We start from the raw sequence: 27159 nt of genomic DNA, 5'->3' as shown, positions 1-27159 counted from the left end.
CAATCAACCGACCATATTACTTAACATTGTATTGTAAGAAAGTATTGTAATACTTACGTAAAGGAGGCTTTAATATATATCAATATGCTTGTGGCTTAGAAGGGCCTGGAAAAATAGGGAGGGGGGGGTTACGAGGGTTACGAGGGGGAGATACGTGGTGTTTGGGAGAAACGTCTTACCGACCTTGAGAGGGCGAATTTGTCCGCGGCCTGCACCTACCTGCGCCTCGGACGTCATTCCCGCCATCAATAAATATAAATATCTAACTAATTCATTGCTATGAATCATCTTTATATTTAGGGTGTATACTTTACCTTATATCTTAGTCATCACAAACAGTATTATACACGTGTACAGTATAACTCATCGAAAAACTTCTACATAATGATTGTTGAATATTGAAATTTAACGCAAGAAACACCTTATTTGCTGTAATTAACTGTCAATCAATATAAATTAAATAGTATTTCTATTACTATAATGAATAAAAATCAATAATTAATTTATATAATACTCTTGTATTTCCCCGCCAACAATCGTGTGCACAGAGTATAACAGTATATACAATAATAATTAATGACAAATCATTACCCTTAACTTTTACTATGTGGTCATATTTTCCTGATGCTAACAATATGCGAATTCCCGAAGATATTAGTGCTGTTTTGTTATTTTATAAAGTAAATATTATGTACTTAAATGTTCTAACGTTTACCCACGTACTAGTTACTCTGCACACTATTAAATAGGTCATAAGATACATATGCAAATAAATAATTTGTTATTTAAATATATTATTTATTTATTTTCTGGTACCATCACATGCAATTTGCAATATACTTTATTATTTATGAAACTAATCAGCAACCTTGGCCCTACGAACCTTCGACCTGAAATTAAACGTAAGCATAACGTCGTAATACCGTAAATATAACAAAATTCAAAAGGGTATATTGGTAGCGAGTCGCAGGGGGCACAAGGGTCGGTCGGTCGGGGCGATGCGCTGTGGCCTTGGCCGTGATCGAGCGCTCGATATAGCGCCAACCCGCCAGCCCACCGCCCACTCACAAACGCCACAAGTCCGTAACACCCAACCTCCCTTCCTACTGTTATAAATTTGTGATGAGCCCCAGCTATTTTTGTAATCACAATTATATTACCGTCAATCCTAACTACCCGTATTTATGCAATTAACTTCAGTGTTGTGTAATAGATTTATTTTATGTACTAAAACTTTATATGGTTGTGTAGTGTAGATATGACAGTGGTATGGGAATACCAATAACTTTATAATGTAATATTATAAACGATGTTAATATTTCCCACCAAGCTTATTCTGTATTCGAACCGATCTTTCCCCTTATCCATCCTAAGTTATTTATTTCGAACATAACTATCAATATTTTTCTGTAACAAGGCTAATGTGGGAATATAAATACACATAAAACTACTTAGTAAGCAGACGGTGTAGTTGAAAGTATCAGAATAAAACACCAAGGTCGAGAGGCGAGTGATATCATTTATGGCGTGCCTGTCCCTGAACTCTGGCGGTGACGCACGAGGACTCAAATACCGCCCGCGCCGGCCCTGAACTTATAAAAATACAGCTTTGATAAATTCAAGTAACTCCCACCTTTAATATATTAGCAGGTAGCATAGTTAATACCAAATAGCGAGCTTACAGAGTTATAATCCATCGAAATGATTTAAGAACATCTCATAATTATTTTATACTTTTATATTTGACAACTGTCTTAAATGTGATTTGATATTTATTTTTTATGACTACATTCCAAGAGTATTGTATAAGTATATTTTATCGATAGGAATATCAATTAACAGTGTTTGAAATTTCGCAAAATTTTTTACTGCCTCATATGTAACTACGTTCGATCGTAACCCGTACTAAAAGGTGTGCACCTACCTCTTTTTACGGCAACAAATAGGATAGCTTATAAATGAAATGATTTTATTTACGTCCCTAGAAAATATTATCTTTTTATTTTAATAAAGATATTGTGGTTATTAAGTTAATTGGGATATCGTATTGCCATCAAATAAATAAAATTTTATTAGAATATCTTTATTACAAAGTAATCTTCAACTATTCAACCTTCATTTGGCCTTATTCCCTTTTTTCTTCGCGGGTCTCTGTTTGTTTGTCTTGCCCGTCTTGCCCGCTTTCTTGCCGCGACCCTTAGTTTTCTCCTTCGCCTTCTGGGCTCGTAGATCTTTCTTCATCCTCGGATCCACCACTTTATATTGACCCTTCACCCCGGTAGGTCGTTTCATACGTTTGGCGGTCGTATGTTTTTTGGCGACCACATATGTGACTTTCTTTTTATTTTCTGTTTGCGCCTTTTTATACAGCTGTCTAACTTGTTGAGCCTTTTCTCTTTCTGACATATCAGCGTTTTCCATAACAGCCTCAACCTTCTTCTTCGCTCGTTCCATTTTCTTAATCATACGCTTCTTCTTCCTAGCCTTTGCTTCGACAACCTTCTTGATTGGTCTTGCGTTTATGTCTTGTAATCTGTTTTTGTACTCCTCGGTGTATTTCTAGAAATTATATATCAAATTAATTATATTATAGCAATAGATGTAAAAAAAAAGAAATAAATTTAATAAGAGAATGAAAAAGTATATAATGCTTTTTATAATAGTATTAATTAATTAATTGTAAACTACAAATCGTTATAACAACAATGTCTACCTCTGGTACTACAATATCTTTCCTCATATGTTTCTTTTCGTCTTCTACAAACCAATCAGGTAGGTTAGTATCGTTGAAGGCGTATCGATTCCAGCCATCATCGATTAGGTCTCGTTTAAATTTCTTCGAAGTGGCTATCATTGTGCCCAACGCTAGAGTTTCAGCATCCATTTTTAAATTTTTCTTCAGACGCTTTAATTCTAGAAACATTTATAAAGTTTATTATTAAATCATCATGAAAAAATTATTATGTTTACTGTCATTGCTGAAGGTCTACTTTGTTTTTAAATTTTCAATATTAATTTGTATCATAGTAATATCATAATGTATTTTATTAACAAAGTCATTTAAAGAGGTTTATTACGTTTGTCGTAATTAATAGTAGGAAATAACTATGATTAAAGTTCAAGGTTTAAATGTATTGAAGACTAATGTTAGTTGTAGGTCATGTGTGGTGTTAAAAATTTTCCTCGATTGTTAGAAGTAAAATCTTGAAGCATTTTAAAAAAAAAAATATATAGTTAGTCAGACAAAAACATTAAAACAGCTTCATAGTTTTTTGTTTTATTTTGTAAATGGAAAAAAAAACGGTTGATTTCAAAGAAAAAAACTATAGTATAACTAAATTATTCAAAATTAAGTAAAAGAATTATGTTTAATATAGATTTTTCTTTAGGATAAAAAGTTTAACTTATTATCTTTAGTTTTGTGAATATGATACAACTAACCGGGATCCTGTGTGACTACTTCAAATCCATCCTTCTTTGTTGTTTTTGCTCCACTTTTATCAGCAGGGGACACATTTTCCTCCACATCATAATCACTGTCCGATGATTCCTCTGAACTCTCTTCGTTCTTCCTCTTCACACCAGACTTCTTTATATCACTTATTCCCATTGACAGATCCTTTACCTTTTTTCCTAAATAGAAATAAAATATTTTCTTGCTTGCACATACAATATACAATGAAATATGTTTACAAAAATATTGAATTTAGAGCTAATATTAACTAGAATATTTATGAAATATAAATTGAAATTACAATACTTTACATAGCACAAAGGTTATTTTGAATTTTTGTCAATAAGTTCCTCAATGGAACATATTGTACAATAATAGGATACTATCAATAAGTAACGACTCAAGAACTGCTTATATAAAAGTGGCAAATTCAAAAGATTTTTCAAACCTTTCTCCCTGTATGTCTCAGCTAATTTATCCAAGTCAACTCCTTCGTCATCTTCCTCATCAACTTCTTTAAAGCTGTCCTTCTCGAACCAGAGCTCAGCCTTCTTAGTTCTCTTAGACACTGGATCTGTGTCGTCGAGGTCTGTCAGCAATGGATTATCCTTAGGTATGGGCTTTTCTTTACTGATCTTGCTGTTCCTCAATGTATTCAACTTTGTCAGCTTGTCAATTTTCTTTGATTCATTGTCGGAGTCAGAAAATGCTGTAATAGAACAATAGACATGTCAATTATAATTATATTTAAACACTAAAAATGTTAGTTTTAATATTTAAAATATTGAAAATCATTTTGTCACTATGTACTTATTATGTATTGTTTATTTATATATAAAACCTGTAACAAATAAATGCATGTTTTCAAACTATAAGTAAATATAATAATAATCCTAATACCCAAAGTCTCTTTCTCCTTTTCATCGTCGGAATCAGATTCCATTTCCAGCTCACTGTCGGAATCCTTGTAGAACAGTCCTGATGAATCCAGCTTGGATTCCTCTATATCATATTTAACAAACTTCGCCTTCTTCTTCAATTCGTCATCGGAATCCTCTTTCTCCAATACTATGTCTGGTTGTTGGTCAACTATCATATTTAATTGCTGAAATAAGAAATGCCATATGTAATCTTAGTGCATTATGAACAGAAAGTATATTATAATTTACACTGTATGTTTATTCCTTTTTATAACTATTACAAGCTATTTAAAATGCAATCTGAGGTTTTTTATTTATATATAATATCATACTTGGGTGTTCTTGATGTCGGAGAGAGAAAACATGTCATGGCTTTCTAATATTGGTCCATCATCTCCTTTCAAAACCATTTTAAGGTTCATTTTCTCGGCTAATTTTTGTCTCTGTTTATTCAACTGCTTCCTTTTTCGTTTCAGCTGCCTCTTTTCTTCATCCTTAAAATATTAATATTAAAAATAAAGTATAATATTATATTTTATTTTATTTAATACAATATTTATATATCCGATACAAACCTGTAGGTCAGCTATCTCATTATCGACTTTATCATTTTCATCACCAGAAGCTTCTTCTACTTCTTTATCATCGTCATCTTTCTTCTCTGTTTCCTTATAAAAATATTATAAAACATTAAAAAAAATATCATTTATAGCATAAATAATTTTACACTTCATAAATCAATTCAATTGTATAATAAATTATTCAGAGTTAGATATATAATGCTTATTATATTTTCTGAAACATTGAGCAAGTATTTCAAACCAAAATATTAATAGTGGCATTTGATATTGCATAGCCCGTAGAACATGTAACTGCAGCGGTTTACCGTTGAGCGTTTTGATGAATATTCTATATAATCTTTTGCTTTTAAATTGTTTGTATTACAAAAAAATTTACAAGCATTACAAAATTAACATGATAAGTTGATTAAGTCATAATATATCTTGTAGATACATACTTCTGTAGCATTCTGCGATGCTTTCCAATCTTTGAGATGTTTTATCCAACTTAAAAGAGCTTTCACATCCTTCCTTCCCAAAACCTTTATGTCTTTGCAGCATTCTATAATTTCTTTTGTGGTCTTAGGATGGCCGAGTACAGATTTATCATCTATTATTATCTAAAATAAATAAAACAATATTAAATTTACTAGTCATATTAAAGGATTTTTTCCTCAATAAATATTTTCCTATATTAAGGATTACCTCAGAGCACCCCTGTAGTAAGTCTATGGGATCCTCTTTATCCAAAAATTCTGATATAGGAACACTGTGGTATGTTGTGTAATCATTTTCTTTATAACCCTCAGCTTTGGGTTTTTTCTGTTTTTCAGGATGCAAAAGATTCATTTGTTGCTTTTTAACTATTTCAAGATCTTCAAACACATGTTTCGGGTCTAAAAGTTTGGGATCAATACTGTCTGGGGCTATATATCCTTGGCACACAACGAATATCTCAGAAGATTCATTACGAGATGCTTGTGGTTTTGTAGCATGTACTTTCTTAAAAAATTGTTTTAGCACCCACAGTAATGCATGATAATCTTTTGACCTGAAGACTTTAGTCACAAACCATCCACCTTCTCTCAAGAAGTGTGATGCTAATTTTAATGCACTTAAAGTGAGGCAAGCCTGCTGGTAAGCATCATGGATCCAATTTAGACCAACATTTGGAGCACCATCATGAAGTACAACATCAGCTTTCCATGTTTTGATTTCTTTCTTAATAGCAGTTTTACATTTTTCTGTTGTTATATCCTCAGTCAGACTGATGCAGCCAGGTACTTGTTTTATAGGGAACAAATCGACACCTATTACAACACTGGATACAGGCATGTTTTGGTGAGCCACCTGCATCCATCCTCCGGGAGCAGCACATAAATCGATACATACTCGCGATTTTTGGAGAAAACCAAATTTTCGATTTAACTGTATTAACTTAAAAGCAGCTCTTGACCTAAAACCTATAATATAAAAAATATTAAAGCAATTAAACAGCAAATAAGACAAAGATTGTTATACAATTAATATATAAACATTAAAAAATATTTTAACATCTATAGATATAATCTATCAATTATTATGATTAAATATTGTGTTGAAATTACTTGATATGTACCTGTTTCTTTAGCAAGTTGATAATATTTATCTTTTCGCTGTTTTCCTACTTTCGTTTTCTTTCCCATTTTTCTATATTGGGGTTACAAAATCACCAATATCAAATATCGAAAATGTGTTTTTAGGAAAACATCATGCAAAATGTGTCAATCTTAACACATCAAAATAGTGAGGTTAATATTTTTTTTTAAACTGTTGGTTCCCGGTTCACGCAAAAGTTGTATTTATTATTCCATTATTTAAAAAAATTCTTACAAAATGCAAATCTCTTAACTAAAACAATTTTGTATATAGAATACTGTTTGTATATAATAATCATATTTAAAAATAAGGAGATTTTAAAAAATATATACATTTTTATGCTATAAGAGATGTTCGTGTTGAATTACTATTGGTTAATAAAATAACAAAGTCGATATAGGAGTATCGATTTAAGAATTATTTACCTAACACATTATTTAAAAAAAATCGTTTATTATATCATAAATATGGTATTAAAATGTTAAAAATCTATATATTTTGTTATAATTTAATTTTGTAAAATTTTAAATAAATATTGCAATGAATATCGGTTTTGTAGGTAATCGATTAATGGTGCTCGATTTTATTGTAAGCTGATATGTAGTTTTTTTTAATCTATCACAATTGCAATCCAGAAGTGTTTTGTCATCCATTAGGACTTTACTCATATTTGATATCGTTGCATCATACCATAACGATATTGACTATTTATTAGTTTGAGTGATCCGAGTGGATACTGTTTTCTGTCAGTCCGAATTGTGATAATCTTATATTTTGTGCAGTGTACTAACGTGCGACAAGAATTTTGACAAGATGGCTCCAACTATTCACACTTTCATCAATAGTTTTCAAAATCGACTGTAAGTGATATCTTTATTTACGCAAAATATTGAAATTATAAAATTGCGATAATTTATTCTTCAAAATAACAAATTTGTATAAATACTACAACGGACCTGTAACAAAACAGCTACCATTTTCTGACTTTTCTAGAACTTGTACGTCATTATTTTATTAAGAAATTTTGTGATACCAATATGAAGTTAAATGAGAGACCTAGAAAAAAAAGTAGCAACATTAAAATGGATCAAGTACATAAAGAAAAACATTATTTTTTTTCATTTCGAAATGATTTTCATTGTTTTACGTTTTTAGAGAACCACCAGTGCGTCAACATCTTAAGAATGTTTATGGCACACTCATGATGACATGTGGGGCAGCTTCGGCCGGAGTGTATGTTGACATATACACACGGTTCCAGGCTGGAATTCTTTCAGCCCTTGTAGGTGCTGGTCTCATGCTAATGCTGATTGCTACACCAGACAATGGAAAAAATACTCAATTAAGACTCGGCTATCTGCTAGGATTTGGTTTAACATCAGGTTCTTATAAACCTTGCTAATAATTACATATTAATTTATTTTAAAGTATTTTATCATTTATGTACATGTTCTTGCATTCTCTAGGAATGGGCTTGGGACCTCTGATGGAGTATGTCAGCATTGTGGACCCCTCCATTATAATGACAGCTTTAATGGGCACAACATTAGTGTTTGTGTGTTTCTCCGTTGCTGCCATGCTAGCTGAACGTGGCAGCTGGTTATTCTTGGGCGGCACACTGATGACCTTGCTAACATCTATGTCTTTGATGACCCTAGTCAATCTTTTCATGCAATCACATATCTTATACCAAGTGAGTATAGGCTTACGCATTAAGAAATTGTAATTTAAATGTTTTATAATTTTATGATGAATATTGTTCAATTCTTTTTTCAGACACATCTGTACCTTGGACTCATGTTAATGTGTGGCTTTGTGCTCTTTGATACACAACTCATTATTGAGAAGCGCAGAATGGGCAACAAGGACTTTGTACAACATGCATTAGAGCTGTTCATTGACTTTATTGGAATGTTCAGAAGACTGGTGATTATCCTTACACAAAAAGTAAGTCGGTCATTATTAATTTATTCAATTTATACCCTGCGCAAATAGTATTTACATATATGGTAATTATTAAAACCTTGATATGGTTAAAATTGTCATGTCTGTAAACAAGTGGCAGTTTTATATAACATTTTGATATTATCTTATCTTAATTTGTAGATAGCGAGTAGAAAAATAATAATTTATTCCTAGCCAACAAATTACATGTGCATATTTATATAGAAAAATATTGTTGTGATTTTTGATGTTTTGAGCTCTTGGACAATATGTTTTATTTTGAACAAATAACTTGCAAATGGGCTGTAATAATTATTTAAATTTACAGGAAGAGCAGAACCGCCGCCGTAAACGTGATTAGACATAATGTCAATATTTCATAAGGTTTGGAGTGTTGGGAAAATTAACTGTACCATATTATTCTTCTTATTTTATTTTATAATTGTGTTAAAGGTATCCAGAAATTTATAATGTTCAGAACATAAAATAAATCAAAAACCCAACATCATTGTTTTATTTTAATTCCAGTCCTAGTAACATTTATTAAGGCATATTTAATAATAAATCTAAAGATCAAGAAAATATTGCTTTTTTTTCCTAAACTTCAAGGTAAATACTTGTGTACTGTATAAATTATCACGTCTTAAAGATATAGTTACACAGAGGCTTATCAAGATAGCAGCTACTATGGTCTGTATTTTTATCCTTATTTTATAATTTTAACTATTAAAAGGTAGAGCTATAAATTATATAAACAAAAGTTCTTTTTATCCATTTGTTAAAAAATATCTGAATATTATAATGCTTCACATTTGCGATAGACAATATGTGTTAGTGATAAGTTAAAATTTTTAAAAAATAAACGATCGATCCAACAAACTAAACAATTTCAATACTAAAATAAAATTCTACCTATTTGTCAATAAAAAGTTGCTAGAAAAATAAAGAATATTCAAAAACATATAACGAAAAAAAGCGGTTTTACAACTTTGATTTTACTTAACATTGTTAAGTTACAAATGTTGAAAAACATTTAATTTAGTTTTCATTAGCTCACATCATCATTTAGCTTAGGATGAATTTTAGTATTATTATTATGTAATAAGGCTTTTCTTGCTCTATTTATTTCGTCGCTAATTATCGAGCTTATAAAGGATTTTGTACTCGGTTTAATCATTTCAGTATCACAATTAGTTCTAGTGGTTAATTGACCAGAATTCACTTTATTCTTGCCTATCAAATAATTACTCTGCAAATTAGTCCTACAAAAATTAAATTTCAAAGATTTGGTTTGACTGTTCCGCATGATATATTCGTATGTAGAAACACCTAGCATCGCTATATAAACATGAAAACATAATAAATGTAGTAAGGCACAGGCTATCGCTAAACCACTGACACAATAAGTAACAAGAAAAGTCAATAATGCTATTGAACTACTACAATACTTTATTGGCTCTGGTGCATTCAAACAATTTGTAAAATTTTGTGCTTCATGACTTAAATTATAAGGATATTTGATAAAAAATACTATATCCGTTAAACATAATGCAGAAGTCAGCAGTGCTATTAACAAGGCACTAACGACGCTTAGAATAAAAGCTAAATAATTTCTACGACCAACACAGTTGTTTAACCATTTGCAGTGATGATCAAAATAGTACACGCATTTGTTACATATACCACAATGTTTCGTGTTTTTATTGCTTGTATTTATGTTACAAAGATGACATCTTCCATTTTCAATAACATGGGCGTGTATTGTGCGATCAAATTCCGGAACAGTATTAACTTCCATTTTCCTTAACTCGTATTCACTTGGATCCAAAAACAAAGCAAATCCATGTGCAACCATGTGAAGAATATATAATATGCAGTACAGTACGTACATAATGATTTTTAAGACTTCAAATTGTATCTGAACCAAAACTAAGAAATTTAAAAAAATAGTTGCCACGAAAACAATCCAACCAATAACTTGCAGGTAGTTTAATGGAAGCTGAATTCCATTTAATCTCCTTTGACCTCTCTGTGTACTGATTGTGGACAAACATTTGTTCATTTGAATTATATAAAAAGTATGTATTATTCCTTTGTTTTCAAATCGCCTTTTGAACACGGAAAGGTGAATGGGCAGGTAAGTTACGTGCGCGCGCACCTTAGCTTATTTGAACGTAAGTTACCTTTCATGTTTCCAAACACCTTTACTGATTAATCGATTTTTTTACTATTTGTAGTAAACTCTTATCCTTGAACAAAATATTCTTTGCTGCTCGACCCAAAAAACAAATGTCGTTTAAACTTTTTAGACCTTTCCGACCCAAAATGTAATGAATACATTATTTCGTATTTTTTGCGATTATCTCTATATTAAATTTATTATCAGTGTTTTACTTCTTGGTTTTATTTGGTTTAAAAAGATTTCGTAAATAACCTGGGGACCAATCATTCATCAAACTACGTAAGATTTAATGTAATTTTCTTTTAGTGACGGCAAATTACATGAAATACAAGTTGTGATAATATGTCTTCAGGGGGCACTTTTACATATCAATTAATCAGGAGTCTTCGCAAAATACTTACTACATATGCAACGAAATCTAAATATTAAGCAGCCAAATTGTAAAAATAAATAAGGAGGGTTTTAGTAATACATGTCATTTCAATAGACCAATTTTTTGTCATAAATAAGTAAAAACAACAGTATAATATTGACAATATGTAATATATTTACAACAATAATAGTTAAATTGGTCAAGCAATTTTGTCAGCGTTTTGTGCAAAACTAATAGCCATTTCTCTCCTTGTTTTCACCAATATTCTATGACCTTTGCAATCTCTATTTTCCTCATAACATTTATTTCTGCAACATTTTTTGCAAAGCTGATATTCACATTTCCCTCCCTGAAAAGAGGTAAATTTTGTATTTTATATTGCCATTTTGGTAAATTTAGACAATGAAATGGCAATACTTACAAGGGGATTGGGGCATGTGTCATTAACACATATATCACCACTCCTACTATTTTTCAATGCTTCCTCAGGTTTGACCGGTCGCCTCATAACCCTACGCATTTTTTTCATTTTTTTTCTTGATATTTTGTTGCCATCGTTGTCTTCGAAAGTTCTTTTAGAATCATTGTTATTATCCTGCAGGAAAAGTTATTCTCAATGTTAAATACATTAGGAGATAAATGTAGCATTATTATATATAATTTGCAGTGATTTTGATGTGAGTGATTTGAGTGATGTTGATTTTGATGTCAAACAATACATTGTTTATGATTTTTAAATACCTGACTATTTACTATCCTCTCCATTTTCTTTGTATGTTCATCAGGAGACATTCTCACATATGGTTGACAGATCCAGGGTGGAAGAATTAAACTTTTTTGATTTCTTGTAATTCCTTCATTATCATCAAATTGCAATCTCCCCTCATGATAGGGCAAATACTTATTTTTTATTTTAATGCACACTTGCTTAAAATCATCTAGGCATTGAGCTGTAGCCAACAACTGTCTTTCTTCATTATTGCTATCAAAAGTGAATCTAAAATATTTGAATCATAAAGAAAGACATTGATTTCAAGCAAACAAATTAATATATTAGATAAACAGTTGATAGAAATTTTATTAATCAGACTTACACTTTATGAAAGATTTTGAATAGGTGACCTCTTATGTATGATGTTGGGCAGGGGTATGTCTCGACAAGGTCAAGATATTCTAAAGCAATCTCCCATGATACAGAGTTTATTCCTTCAAATATTGCTGGATTTGTAAGATTACCTTCTGCACTCATTACACCATCAACTTTTGTATATTGCAAACATCGTTCAACATCTTGTAAGCATTGTATATTTCCATTTGCAAACATTGGTATGGAAATTGCATCTCTAGAAGGGTTTATTCCAATTATTACACATACACTATAAAAACTTTTTTTGCATGGATTTAGGCAATGGTCTTTATATACAATGGTCATAAAAACTTACCGAATGGCTTTAATATGCTCCCAACTAGCAATACCTGTCAAAGGTCCCTTTTGTTCTCTAGTTCTGCCATGAACAGTCAATAGCTTACACCCCGCATCTTGTAGCATCAGCGCATATTGCACAGATTTTTCAATGCTTTCAAAGACTCTCACTTTACATGTAATCGGTACAGACACTGTTTTTGACATAGTAGAAACTGAAACAATGTTTAAATTACATGAGTTGTTGTGAAGGTGTAAAAAGCCTTAAAATTTTACCATATTAATTAGTTTTAATGGCAATTTACCTATGTCTCTTAATAACTGCCACTCCTCTTGAAGAAAGGACCCATATCTTCCCCTTTTAGCAATAGATTGTGGGCAACCCAAATTAATGTCTATACCATCACAATCACTTTCAACAAGTTTAGCAGCGGCAGCCATTGTTTCTGGATTATTACCACAGAACTGTTAAAAATACAATACTACACAAACTTGTACTTAAGTTATAGTAAATACTAATGTTAATTCACAAACCTGAACAAATAATGGTCTGTCTTCAGTACATGTTGTAAAATTCTCTTTTCTGTATTTAGGGTCTTTAATAAATACGGTACTGTGTAACATGGGGGTGTAACAAAGCGTAGCACCATGTCTTCGACTGAGTAATCTCCATGCCAATTCACTGGCATCTACCATAGGGGCAACCACATATTGTGGACGTCCTATAACCTCAAACCAATCCTCGTTCATGTTCTAAAATCGCTATCTGTCAGTCGAAATTTAAAAAATCTCTTATTTTTTAAATTATTATTCTTATTTTAATAGTGCATTGAATAAGATTATACCCTTAAATCCTCCATTTTCTAAAAGTATACTAATATACACACTTTGATGTTTTGACTTTGATAATGATGATATTGGGAGATTGACTTTGAGTTTTGAAGTGACAGTGACAATAAAACACATCCATTTGACACTGATGAAGCCATAACGTCTTTGCACGGATGACGCCATATTTAAACTAACCAACCAATCACACTAAAAATCCTAAAAATTTTTGCTAAAAATATTGTATTTTAGTTTTTTAATAAATTATATCAGAACAAGTAACTAAAAACAATTAATTTTATTTTAATTTATTGTTAATGTTTTATTACACAACAATTTAGATAACATTCCTTCCCCATAACAGTCCTGTTGCAAAAAGTACATTAAATTTGCTTGTTAATTTTAATTCCTTGTTAATTCATCATCATATTAGGATCAAAAAAAATTATAAACTGAACTGAAATGTATACACATTTGTAGTATATATGTAATTCATATATTTTATATCAATTGTGATATAAAAATCGTTTTTGATTAATTGTTAGGTAAATGTGGAATTAATGCTAATAATAAAACAATTGTTAAATGAAAACCTTTATTTACAACTGAAATAATACTATGCACAACGCAAGTCACATCTTTGGTTTCGGATGTTTGCAAGAAAATTCAAGTTAAATAAATAATTAATTTAATATAATGCCTACATTCGGTATTTATTTACGTTGAACGTTCAACATCTTGATAAGCACAAATCCCATGATGGTTGCCGCCGCAAAACCAATACCCGCCTTCCACCACGAGGAATTCTCGCCCGCCATACTTGCGAAGTGTTTCAGATGTCTGAAGAATACATAGCATTTTAATCACAAAGACTTTGTTTTCACAATAATACCTTAAAATATCCAATACAAAATAATTGAAACCTAATTTAACGAGTGCTAAATACTTGTGTAACATTTTATACAAATTCTTACCTGTGTTTGCTGAATAAAACCCAAGCCGCTTGAAATTGACTGACCAAGTCATACATTAAAATAACATTTTATCAATATACTTTATAGTAAGCTATATTTTTAGTTTAGTAAATATTTTTAAGAAAAATATTGAATTTAAAAATATATTTATTTAGATATTTACAGATTAATAATAAAATTAACAGATAATAATTTTCACTTACGGAAATGCTGCCATAGTAGCCAATTTAACAAATACATCATGTTTATTTTCTCTAATGTTGAATATTTGTGGTGCCAAGAGTTGATATTTGTTACAGAATACTTCTGGTTGCAGAATGTACTCCTGCCTCGTGATCAAAGCATCTCCTTTGGTGCCTACTATTAATACAGGAATGTGACTTTCCGCGAAATATTTCTGAAAACAAATTTACAATTTAGTGCTTATATATTTTGAACGACAAAGTCAAATGCTTACTGTACGATTGTTTGAGGACAAAAATAGAGTCATGTGTTAATAAAAACAAGATCAGATTTTTGTATGTATGTGGTTTAAAGTAAGTGATAGTCTATAACAACCGTCTACTTTTTTAAATAATAGTAATATTATCTAGAAATACACTAATATTCAAATATCAAAATTATGTTTCATTGCAGATGCTGACAAACTTTTTATAGTTTACTAGCCACATATATTATTTTATGGCACATAAAATGTTATTGAAAAGAAATTATTTTTAAAGTTAATCAGAAAAATACACTCTAATTTTCATTATCAGTTGATAAAAAAATGTATGTAGGAATGAAATTAATGTACTATAGCTGTGAACAAATTTAAACCCACTCACTATATATATTCTAGCAATATACTCGAATGAACGACTCGCAGCTACATCATACACAAGACAGGCCACATCACAGTTGACCTCATGAGGCTGTAAGGGGTCGGACACACGGGTTATTGGAATCTCTTTCAATATCAGGTACTTCTCCTGGCCATATACATGTATTGTGTTAATACAGCATGTGTTCTCTGGGCTGTTACCATCGCCTCGTTCGTGTGAATGAGGCTTTATTTTCTGAAGTATAACAATAGTAATCACAACATGAATAATTAATTAATATGTTTTTTATATTAATTTGGCATTTAATTCTAACCTTATGCGCTATTCCTAGAAAACTCCTACATATAGATGTTTTGCCACAAGTTCTAGGTCCAATAATGTGACATTGATATACATTCCGGCTTGATTGTTTTTTTGCAATATCGACCTTTTTGTCTCTGGTAACTGTGAGAAAAAAAATATTTGAAAAAAATAATTTTGTTATTAATAAAACATTTCAATATTGATGTGTCCTTACCGTGAAATGCTGATTTTTGGGTATCATTTTCGAGAAAATTATAACCCAGGTATGCTAAGTAGGCACTTGTTTCTTGCAAGTCTAATAGTGTCATCAGTGTCCACCGACACATCCAACCTTGCAATGTCAGATAACCCTGAAAAAAGCAATTTTTAATTTCATGACTATTTTTATATTATAATAATATTTTATTTATTCCATAACTAGCTTTTGTCCGCGACTCCGTCCGCGTGAACATCAGTGTTGTTTTCTGCCACTACGGTCACTGAATCCGAACTACACTTCATGGTTCCACCCGTGTAGTTTTGGGATCAGGACCGGAATTCAGGATAGGGATAAAAGGTAGCCTATGTTTTTCTCGAGGTCTCAATCTATCTCTATACCAAAATTCGTCAAAATCGGTCCTGGGATTTAGGCGTGAAAACGTAATATACAGACAGACAGAGTAAATTTAGCATTTATAATATTAGTAGGGATACTATTCTAAGATCTTTATTGAAATTAAATGATTAATGAAATCAATGAAAATTTTGTCCGCAATGAAATACTAAAGATTGATAGTATATATATGATGTTGATAAAACTCTTTGGCAAATAATTCATAATCATTAGGTACAAATACCAAGCGTGTTTTACTCGGAATAACTTCTTAACGAAATGTCCGATTGGGGTGAAACAAAAAGTATTTTACTTCTACATAAATGGTTTTGGGAACATAACGCCTAATTTGGATAGGGATTAATGTACACATGTTACGTAGTTTATTTCTTCAGACGATTTAATAATTGTTTTGATGGCAAAAGCGGAATTTTTTCTAGATATTACTGGGATCTACAAAACCCATTGTACATTATTTTATTGTATTGTCAATACCTTTTGCGGCGCACGTATTAATAGATTTCCGATTTTACTTCGGTTACAAAGTAGCAGTTTTCTTTAAAATTTTTTGTAAACAAAATATAGCTTAATTATTTGAATTTAAAAAAAATATAATATAAAATTTCTTTTATAAATAAAATATAGCTTAGCCTTTCACGATAAATGGACTATCCAACACTGAAGGAATTTTTAAAATCGCACCAGTAGTTCCTGAGATTAGCGCGTACAAACAAACAAACAAACAAACAAACTCTGCAGCTTTATAATATTAGTATAGCTGAGTACCACACAGTGACAATAAATGTCATATTATGTAATACAGTAATGTCCTACTCATTATTTTTATATGATTATTTGCTATTACGCGCCATTTTTAAGAAACAAACGCTGTTCATGATTGAGTAACAAAGATTTATTCCAAAGTGACAAATTGTACAATGAATAATTTAATTTTATAAGTAATACTGAATTTAAAATATGGACTTAATAATAGTTTTGAGTCATCATTAAATTATGAAGATATAACTTATGACGACATATCACTTCATAGAATATAAATACAATACCTTTTCATTTGTAGGCACTGTATAGCGCAAATTATGCCACGGTATACGAGGACAACATGAGAACACATTCTTCAACTCTGTTGGATTCAGCATCCCATCTTTATCTTTGTCATATTTCTCAAATAATTGTGTTAAAAATTGTTGCCCTTTATATGAAAGTTCTGAAGTACAGCCGATAGGGATCTTAATGCTTAAAAAATATCCAATTTCGTTACATATAAAATTATATTACTGTAAAATATATTTATTATCTTGATATAAAATATATATATATATATATATATTAGATTGTCAAACATTTCAGTATTTTACCATACAAAAAACCTGGGTTTTGGGTAATAGATGAAAAGAAAGTTCAAAAATATAAACTTATTGTTTGTGAAAATTAAGAAACATAATAGGTATCCTTCCTACTCAACTAATTAATCATTAATACTAATTGTGGACATTAAAATCAACTTACTTTGGATATAAATAACTGTGTGTCAGTTCCAAGGTCTCATCATATCCAAACTTTCTTAAAACTGTCCATGTTGTCTCATTCCTTCCTCTTTGTATAAAAAGGCAATGCAAGAATATAAAGCCCCTCATGGTTATACAATCGTTCTCAATACCAGCAGCCACATTCTGTGCAATTACTGATTTTACTTCATCTAAAACCTGGTAAAGAAAATCGTGACAATAAAGTAGAAGTTATTGAAACATCAATGTTTTTGAGCCATCGCTTGTCCCAACAAACCGAAAATAGATGCATATCAGTGTGTTTTATTTTTAATATCAGCTTAAAGCTTTTGTAAGGGGCCAATTAGGAAAATCATGTAATATTTTATAAAGACATGGTATGCACTGATATGTCTTGACAACACAGGCAACGGATCTAATGGCTATTAAAATTTTATTAAAAGATATGCAATAACTATTTGTTGATTTACATAACCAAAATGAGACCATGATGAACTTAAAATGGATAGAAACAGCCTTTAAGCTACATCAAAATCATATATTATAACTTTTGACTGTGATTCATAAATCCTAAAAAGAAATATCATTCAGTATATTTCTTGTGATGAGGACGCTTTATGGGGTCTCAACCCTTAAATACAACATATATTTGTACCTGCAATTGCAAGGGGCTTTCAAAACATTTCTTCTGAAATATTGTTATCTCAAAATCATCCAACACTCCGTCACCATCCATATCACAAATCTTAAATATTCTTGCCAGTGCTTTTTTACACCTTTCTGTCAGCTGAAAATATTTACTTAAATCATGTCTTCATATATATACATTCATATACAAAAGTAGATTAAACTTGTTATTGATTTTTAAAGATAAAATATTTATATAGTGCTAAGTAATATTTAATAAAATTTAATTACTAAAAGTAATCATTTAGATAATCAATCATGTCACTATTATAATTATTAGTAAGTCTTGGTGCAGAAGTCTTATTATACAAAAGGAGCAAATGAAGCAATGATATATTTACCTCTTGTTCCTCAATGCAGTAAATGGGATGAATGGGATGTAATACCGCTTTTTGAGCATTGTAAAACATTTCTGAGACATTTGTGAGGGTTTTTGCAGAACATTCTATACATCGATCTACCTCAGGATATTCTTCTGCTATGTCCCAAATATTCTAAAAAGTGTATAAGTCAAAAACATACAAATTTATTACTAGAAAGATTCCGTATACTCATTAATCAAATATTATTTAATTTAATATAAAACAATATTAAGTTGTCATGAATTTCGTAACTTACATCAATAACAGAGTAGTCAATTAAATCTATTTTATTTCCAACAAGAATAACAGGCTTCCTATAATCATCAGAACAGCTATCCCTCACAAATGGTAACCAATAAGAAGCTATCTTATTTAATGTTTCTTGTTTGTCTACTGAAAATACTATACATATTACGTGAGCTTTCTCAATTTCTTCCGCAACCTGTTCTATAGTTTGTTCATTCACTAAAAATAAAAAAATATTTTTTAATTATATGTTTTCACTTTTATTTCTTACAAGAGAATATACTTACAGCACACATCTACAATGTTGGTCGGTACCTGCTCCGGAGTAACATCCGCAGGTATTGTAATCTCTTCTGCTTTAGGAGGGACATGTTCTGCGAATTCTTCAGTTACCAATGATAGGATAAGAGAGGTTTTTCCAACACCGGGTTCTCCAAGCAGTATGATGCGAACTGTTCGAGGAATACTTTCATAGACCATTTTGCAATTTAACTGCAGTCTATGTCAGGACATTATGTAAACATTTTGTAAATTTAAATTAATACAGAACAGTAGGACTGTGTTAGTGTTTAAATATATATTATGTACAAAGTGAAGAGCGTGTATGCCGATTACGATTTTACGTTTACATTATTTTCACTTTTTCTGAAAGCATTAATATCAGATAGAACACTGACAGATTATAATGTACATAGAGTAAAAAGTTAATTAATAGGTAATGAATGAAAATAAATTATCTGTTAAGAGGTAAAATATAAAAATCTATCTTTTTTGATAAGTATTATAATAAACGTTCTTGAATATTAATTTTACAGATTTTAAATATTTAACTTACTAATTATTAAAAAAAATAATTTATTAATAATATAGTATTTAAAAGAATCATGTGAAGTTAACATGAGTTTTTAATTATTAATAGAGCAGTATAACATTTTAGTAAGGCACGGTTTTTCGGTGGAAACCTTCAATGAAATTTACATTTATTTTCAGATATCTTATTATTGAAGTAGGTACTCACCTATAATCTGTATTCTTTATATTTGTCAGTTGTCTTTAGCCATACTTTGACATCGGCTAATTAAGAAGTAAAAACATTGAAAATAATCTCACCTAACCTATATTTCCCTTATGAATTTTTTTACATATTTTTGGATTGACATAAGTTACTTATTTTATTATATAACTTATTGGTAAGAATTGTTTGTGTCCGTTTGTTTTCGTGAATAAAAGGGAGTCATTACAAAGATTTTTTTTTAATTTGTATGGTATTGTTCCTCCAAAAATTTCATATTGAGTGACCTTTTACTCCAATGTAGTCTCACTTGTAGGAAGAATCAAAGGCTACTCTTTTTAAAGTTATTACCAGAAGTATTAAAGAGATTACACGATCATGAAAGTGACTCCATTATAAAACAACTATTTGAAACTACAACTTTCTTAAGTTTGTTTTTTGTTATTATAAATCTTGTGTAAAGTCCTTTATGCGTACATGGAAACTTCTGATTCTATTTCTTGCCTCATTCAGAGCAATTTCTTTTGATTAATCCTTAAGAAAAATGTGATTTCTCTTAAGATGCTGTTTAAGGTATTAGAGAGAACAGAATTCTATACAATTTACATCTGCATATGGCACCATTACTACTTAAAAATCAACTCATTGAAATCTTCAGCACACCGATAGACAAACTTAGTATAAATTCCATAGTTAAAGAACTTTGCTTAGTTAGTTTTGAGATTTTTTTAATACTTTTATATACATTATTACATTTCAAGTACTGTAAAAGTATTCTATAAATCTCCTTATTTTTAAACTATCCATAATTACAGTGATACTACCTACTATTCAATATTTAGCTAATGCATAATTTAGCTCAGAGTAGTCTTTATAGGAGTGTAGTTATTGACAATAAATATTTTTTTTCTTATCTCTAAACACATATATGTTTATTTTACAGATTTAAATGGAAATAACTATTGTATATTGTATAATACTAAAAATGGCATCTATTAGTCTTCCATCAAAAATGTCTTAATAGCAAAATTTGCCAATCTCTGGGCCTTTTACACACTAAGTGACATTGCAATATATATGTTCCATCTTATAATAGAATGATTTGGACTTATAATAATTTTATTGCATAATATAAGTCGCACAATGGGTGAATTAAATAAAAATCACGGTAAAGAGTGGGATTCAGGCAAAAGCCTCAGAGAACCTATAAAAACCTTAGAGGTGAGCGCCCAATGTCAATATTCTTAATTGCTTTCTTTAACTTGTTTTTATCTAGGCATTGTAATTATAGTTTAACTGCATAAGATAAATGGAAGTATATCATTTTTCAGGACAAATGGAAGCTTGTGCCATCATTTCTGCAAGTGAAAGGCCTTGTTAAACAGCATATTGATTCATTTAATTACTTTATAAATGTAGAAATAAAAAAAATTGTTCAAGCAAATGAAAAAGTATTCTGTGATTCAGATCCATTATTCTACATAAAGTATTTAAACGCCTATGTTGGAACACCAGATCTGGAAGAAGGATTTAATGTGACCAAGCCAACAACACCTCATGAATGTCGACTGAGAGACATGACTTATTCAGCACCAATCACTGTTGACATAGAATATATAAGAGGCAATCAAAGAGTCATTAAAAATAAGCAATTAATTGGAAGGTATGTTCACATTGGTACATTAAATGTACTTAATATTGCCCACTAGTGGATACTCAACCACAATTGACTGATTATTCTATGTTCATATAATATATTATGTGTTTGAAATAAAGTTAGTGTGTGTTATGTTTATCCTTAGAAATTGTATGTATATTATTAATACAGCTTTGTATAGTTCATCTCTGGCAAAACTTTGACTGTGTCGAATTCCACAATCATTCATCAAAGGGTTCTCTTAAGAGGGGATACAAAATTCCTCTTTGCATATTAATATGTAATAAGGATATGATTGAACTTTTATTATACTGGAATAATTATGGGTTCTTATAAAATCAGCAATCTACCTATTGAAGGTTTATGAAATGAAATACTAAGCAAAACAAAATATCAATTCTGGTATTTGTATAGCCTTATAACTGAATTTTATTATATCAGGCATAAAGATATATATCAGGAATAAAGATAATCAGACATACCTTGGTATATACACAGGTATATATATATATATATATATATATACTTTGTTTCAGTCTTTATGTTAGGAAATTATTACTTACTGATCATTATATTTGCTGTGTAAAAAAACACATATTACTTAGTCACTCAGATTAGGATTAAACCGAATGACTAAGTTAACTTCACTTCTAAATATGTTTTTTTTTTACAGAATGCCTTTAATGCTGAGATCCTCGAATTGTGTTTTAACGAATAAATCAGATTTCGAGTTAGCTCAATTAAATGAATGTCCACATGATCCCGGTGGCTATTTTATTATAAGAGGTAATGTAAAAAATAAAATATATGTGATGTGTGTTAAATTTGTTTGTTGCTTATATGAAATTATTCAATTCCTTCTAATTTTTTTTTCTTGTTTTGTTTTTTATTATTTCAGGACAAGAAAAAGTAATTTTAATTCAAGAACAACTCTCTAGGAATAGAATGATTGTTGATGAATTTAAAGGTGCCATCCAGTGTCAAGTAACGAGTTCGACCCATGAGAAGAAAACTAGGACTATAGTTATTGTTAAAAATGGGAAATATGTTTTGAGGCACAATGCTTTATCTGATGTGTGTAATATGATACAAAATATAGTATTAAACAAAACTGTGATAATATTTTGTAAGTTTTCATAAAAGATTTATATTATTTTTAATGTTTTTAGGATATACCAATATGTGTAGTTTTTAAAGCCATGGGTATATGTAGTGACCAAGAAATAATGCAGTTAGTGGGTACAGATGATGCTATTGTAAAAAAAATGGCACCCTGCATCATGGACTGCCATAATTTAAAAGTTTTCACACAGAATCAGGCGCTTGCTTATATTGGTAGCAAATTAAAAGTTAAGAGGTGAGTCCAACCAAACAAAATATTTAAAGTACGACAACATGAGCAACAAAAAACGATTAATTATGTAAATTAGCCTGACTGAGCACATTGAAAATCTTTAACAAGTGGCAGTAGTTTGGTCTTTCTTTACTTTTTTTATAATTTCTTATGGACCAAGGAATATTGATATTGTAAATACTATCACACGACCTCCAGTCACCTAAGATTTCAAATATTTTATAGCACTATAAATTTATACTAGTATATGATATGTATCAGTAATAATTTTTATTAAAACTAAAAATTTGCGAAAAGAAATAGCCATCGAGAAAAGTATGGTAGGGCCGCTTTATTTCTGCTTGACTTGACGAGCATTGCCAGATATCTTAAATAACTGTTAAAAAAAACGTGCTTTGAAATTTGACTCCATCCGATAGAAATATAGAACTTTTTAAAGTAAAATATTTTCTTTATTTATTTATTGATCAAGGTGTTTAATCTACATTATTTCTGATAATGGGACTGTGTTTATTAGGTTCCAATCAGCAACATCAAAATTTAGAACTCCGGTGGATGAAGCAAGAGATCTGATAGCAACAACCATTTTAGCACATGTGGTAGTAGAAAATTATAATTTCTATGTGAAAGCTATTTACTTGGCGATAATGGTGAAAAGAGTCATAGAGGCAGAGACAAACAAAGCGGCTATAGATGACCCAGACTATTATGGAAATAAGAGGCTGGAACTGGCAGGGTCACTACTGGCGCTCATGTTTGAAGATCTGTTCAAAAGATTTAATTGGGAATTGAAATCTATAGCTGATAAAATAATACCGAGAGTAAAAGCAGCGCCGTTTGATGTAGTTAAGCACATGAGACCTGATTTAATTGCTAATGGCTTATTTGTGGCTATTTCTAGCGTAAGTATGAAGGTTTATATGTGCCTACAAAAAAAATATGGCGATTAGAGCATAATTAAAAAATTTTAATTTTAGGGAAATTGGACTATCAAGAGGTTCAAAATGGAACGTCATGGCGTCACCCAAGTATTGAGTCGTCTCAGCTATATTTCGGCTCTCGGTATGATGACGAGAGTTAATTCACAGTTCGAAAAGACTAGGAAGGTTTCTGGGCCTAGATCGCTGCAACCGTCACAGTGGGGAATGCTCTGTCCTTCTGACACCCCTGAGGGAGAAGCTTGTGGCTTAGTGAAAAATCTGGCTTTAATGACGCATATTACAACAGAGTGCTCAGAAGGTCCGATATCAAGGCTAGCTTGTAACGCCGGGGTTGAGGACGTTAGACTACTAGGAGGTGAAGAAATAAACCATCCAGCTCTCTATATGGTCTTTTTAAACGGTGGGCGAAATATAAACTGTTTTTTTTTTAAAGATATACCTGTACTAATTGTTTATTTTTGAACAGGTAACATCTTAGGCGTCACTAGAGAATATAAGAAACTGATAAAAATCTTCAGGATGTTTAGAAGACGAGGTCTGATCTCTGCGTTTGTGTCTATATATCCTAATCACAATCAAAGAACGGTGTATATATGCAGTGACGGTGGTAGACTCTGCCGTCCGTATATAATAGTGGAGAAAGGTTTGCCTTTGGTTCAACAGCATCATATCAATGAGCTCAACAGGGGTATACGAAAGTTTCAAGATTTTCTTAACGATGGTCTCATAGAATATTTGGACGTGAATGAAGAAAATGACAGTCATATAGCGACTGTTGAGACCGAGATAGATCCGTACGTGACAACGCATCTCGAGATAGAGCCGTTCACTATACTAGGAGTTTGTGCGGGTCTTGTGCCTTATCCCCACCACAATCAGAGCCCCAGGAACACATACCAATGTGCTATGGGCAAACAGGCCATGGGTACATTTCTAATAACAAATACTTTGGATAGTCGCATAATGTGCCAGTAATAATAATGTTTTACATTTCAGGTACAATTGGCTATAATCAGAAGAATAGAATAGACACGCTTATGTATAATTTAGTGTACCCGCAGTGTCCGATGGTTAAAACGAGGACTATAGAATTGACAAATTTTGATAAGCTGCCGGCCGGGCAGAACGCTACTGTCGCTGTTATGAGTTACAGTGGCTATGATATAGAAGATGCTTTAATTTTGAACAGAGCATCGATAGACCGTGGTTACGGACGTTGTTTGGTATACAAAAGTGCCAAAACAATTATGAAGCGATACAGCAATCAGACGTCGGACAGAATCCTAGGACCATCAAGAGACGCTAATACTGGAAAAGTTATTAAGGCTCACGAAGTTCTGGATTCCGACGGCATAGCAGCTCCGGGTGAAATGGTCGAGAACCGTCAAGTGTTGATAAACAAACAAATGCCTCCCGCCACGCTCAATCCTATAAATCAAGGTCAACCGCAACAAATAGATTATAAAGACGTGCCAATAACGTACAAAGGGCCAGTCGAATCTTATATAGAGAAAGTCATGGTGTCCTCCAACTCTGAAGATGCGTTTCTAATAAAAATATTACTGAGGCAAACTAGAATACCAGAGATCGGTGATAAATTTAGTTCCAGGCATGGACAGAAAGGAGTGACAGGTTTGATAGTTCAACAGGAAGACATGCCGTTCAATGATAGAGGGATATGTCCCGATATGATCATGAATCCACATGGTTTCCCCTCGAGAATGACGGTGGGAAAAACTATAGAGCTATTGGCGGGAAAAGCTGGACTGATGGAGGGAAAATTTCATTACGGTAACACAGATCTATATCTAGATATATTATTCCCATTAAACTTTAATTTCTTTTAAAACCACGGTATGTTGCACTCCAGGCACAGCATTCGGTGGGTCGAAAGTTCGCGATGTATGTCAGGAGTTGGAAAAGCATGGCTATAACTACCACGGAAAGGATATATTCTACTCTGGTATAACAGGAGAACCTTTGGAGGCGTACATTTATTCCGGGCCAGTTTACTATCAGAAGTTGAAACATATGGTGCAAGACAAAATGCACGCTCGTGCTAGAGGACCGAGAGCTGTACTGACGAGACAACCCACTGAAGGAAGGTCGAGGGATGGAGGACTACGACTTGGGGAGATGGAACGAGATTGCCTTATTGGTTATGGTGCAAGGTAACCATTTTTATTGAGTACATTTTATATACAAATGTTGATTACGTGGGAGGTGGTAAGTAAGATTATATTGAGTGATCGCGAATGGACTGTTTTATAGTTCCACAGTAATAATAAAACTGTTATGAAAATTTTGAAAACCATTTAAATAAACAATTTTCGGAAGCTAAATTATTATAAATTATTCTAGTCTTGATCCAAGTGGGACATTATCTTTCGACATATTCTGTGGGCCTATAATTTGTCAATCATTGATATAAGGTATCTGATGTTCTGTTTTGTTTTATAGTATGCTGTTGATGGAACGTCTGATGTTAGCGTCTGACGCGTTCAGTGCGGACATTTGCAGCAGTTGCGGCAGGCTGGCCTCCCGTGCTTGGTGCCACGCCTGCCGCTCCTCAGCCGTCTCGGCGGTCGATATGCCTTACGCCTGTAAGCTATTGTTCCAGGAGCTGGCCTCCATGAATATAGTCCCGAGGCTGAAATTGAAGAAGTACTCGTGATAGATCACAGACCAAAATACTATCTACATCTAGCCTGCTATAAATTACATTTATACGTTTTTGCGCGCATGCTATTTGAACAAAGGACAGTTGTTAGCTTCATGCACCTCAACAGCTATAGACTGATAAGTCTAGTTTCAATGGTTTCTGCCCACTGATTAAAAATGACAGCTTGGTCTTTATCTAAGCAAAAATTAAGGATTTGTTAAGTTACTCATTGAAGTATTTAAGTAAATAAATGTTTTATTACGATTGTTTTATATTTATTTTCCACAAAAACTCAGTTTCACTTGGTAAGTGTACTAATTCAACTTGTCGATTGTAGCAGCCAAGACCGGAACATTTTTGCCAACTCAAGGAAGTTCCCTTCTTACTTTTTTTTATATCCTTAAATATAAATTCTGTGTGGTCTGCGTCATGAATTTTGGCAACTTGAGATAACAATAACGAATTTAATAGCAGGTTAATACCAATACTGAATATTGTTTTTTGTATTTTTTCTTTCTTAGGTAGTTTAATATATTTCGGGCTTAAGAGAGTTGTTTTAATGCGCACTGTAGTGATTCTTTCGTGATTTCTTTCCACTAATAAATTCCGATTTAAATTTTAAAGATAGTAAAAAATAGAAAATAAGTAAAAAAATGCTACCAACGCTTGACGTTGCTACTTTAATTTCCATTAG

The 27159-nt window shown here is 31.5% G+C and overlaps 6 protein-coding genes across 8 annotated transcripts; 2 read left to right on the top strand and 4 right to left on the bottom strand.

Annotated features, from left to right (window-relative positions):
* Positions 1-2067: 2067 nt before the first annotated feature.
* On the bottom strand, positions 2068-6711 carry LOC116767434 (pre-rRNA 2'-O-ribose RNA methyltransferase FTSJ3). The gene is made up of 10 exons (XM_032657753.2): positions 6553-6711; positions 5640-6397; positions 5393-5554; positions 4950-5042; positions 4707-4868; positions 4355-4559; positions 3903-4163; positions 3442-3633; positions 2714-2913; positions 2068-2559 (listed from the first exon to the last, which is right to left on the bottom strand). The coding sequence occupies exons 1-10, from the start codon at positions 6617-6619 to the stop codon at positions 2116-2118; spliced, it is 2544 nt and encodes an 847-aa protein (XP_032513644.2). The 5' UTR covers positions 6620-6711; the 3' UTR covers positions 2068-2115.
* A 481-nt stretch (positions 6712-7192) lies between these two features.
* LOC116767642 (bax inhibitor 1) lies at positions 7193-9019 on the top strand. Its single transcript, XM_032658062.2, has 5 exons — positions 7193-7432; positions 7728-7954; positions 8039-8265; positions 8349-8519; positions 8845-9019. Exons 1-5 carry the CDS (start codon positions 7386-7388, stop codon positions 8875-8877), a joined length of 705 nt encoding a protein of 234 aa, XP_032513953.1. The 5' UTR covers positions 7193-7385; the 3' UTR covers positions 8878-9019.
* Positions 9020-9564: 545 nt separating this feature from the next.
* On the bottom strand, positions 9565-10735 carry LOC116767496 (probable palmitoyltransferase ZDHHC11B). The gene has a single exon (XM_032657833.2). It carries the CDS (start codon positions 10576-10578, stop codon positions 9565-9567), a length of 1014 nt encoding a protein of 337 aa, XP_032513724.2. The 5' UTR covers positions 10579-10735.
* A 487-nt stretch (positions 10736-11222) lies between these two features.
* Positions 11223-13458, bottom strand: LOC116767678 (tRNA-dihydrouridine(16/17) synthase [NAD(P)(+)]-like). Of its 3 annotated transcripts, XM_061527290.1 has the most exons (8): positions 13340-13458; positions 13029-13260; positions 12800-12959; positions 12514-12709; positions 12166-12414; positions 11813-12068; positions 11493-11666; positions 11223-11420 (listed from the first exon to the last, which is right to left on the bottom strand). In XM_061527290.1, the coding sequence occupies exons 2-8, from the start codon at positions 13242-13244 to the stop codon at positions 11271-11273; spliced, it is 1401 nt and encodes a 466-aa protein (XP_061383274.1). In that variant the 5' UTR covers positions 13245-13260; positions 13340-13458; the 3' UTR covers positions 11223-11270. The 3 variants fall into 3 exon arrangements, with proteins under 3 accessions (XP_061383274.1, XP_032514007.2, XP_032514009.2); XM_032658116.2 differs by having other exon boundaries at positions 13029-13414; XM_032658118.2 differs by lacking the exon at positions 13340-13458 and having other exon boundaries at positions 12800-12940; positions 13029-13168.
* Positions 13459-13900: 442 nt separating this feature from the next.
* On the bottom strand, positions 13901-19505 carry LOC116767448 (mitochondrial Rho GTPase). The gene is made up of 11 exons (XM_032657772.2): positions 19127-19505; positions 18850-19058; positions 18573-18725; positions 18200-18331; positions 17546-17742; positions 17083-17272; positions 15638-15773; positions 15434-15564; positions 15124-15354; positions 14500-14693; positions 13901-14162 (listed from the first exon to the last, which is right to left on the bottom strand). Exons 1-11 carry the CDS (start codon positions 19317-19319, stop codon positions 14036-14038), a joined length of 1893 nt encoding a protein of 630 aa, XP_032513663.1. The 5' UTR covers positions 19320-19505; the 3' UTR covers positions 13901-14035.
* A 375-nt stretch (positions 19506-19880) lies between these two features.
* On the top strand, positions 19881-26730 carry LOC116767391 (DNA-directed RNA polymerase III subunit RPC2). Its single transcript, XM_032657690.2, has 12 exons — positions 19881-20029; positions 20795-21072; positions 21183-21514; positions 22182-22294; positions 22407-22582; positions 22678-22865; positions 23380-23764; positions 23840-24203; positions 24270-24728; positions 24800-25594; positions 25674-25974; positions 26264-26730. The coding sequence occupies exons 2-12, from the start codon at positions 20995-20997 to the stop codon at positions 26475-26477; spliced, it is 3405 nt and encodes a 1134-aa protein (XP_032513581.2). The 5' UTR covers positions 19881-20029; positions 20795-20994; the 3' UTR covers positions 26478-26730.
* Positions 26731-27159: the final 429 nt, after the last annotated feature.

This window comes from Danaus plexippus, assembly GCF_018135715.1.
Source record: "Danaus plexippus chromosome 9 unlocalized genomic scaffold, MEX_DaPlex mxdp_24, whole genome shotgun sequence".
Classification (NCBI taxonomy): Eukaryota; Metazoa; Arthropoda; class Insecta; order Lepidoptera; family Nymphalidae; genus Danaus; species Danaus plexippus.
The sequence above is the reverse complement of the archived record's forward strand: the minus strand, read 5'-3'. Positions and strand labels throughout refer to the sequence as shown.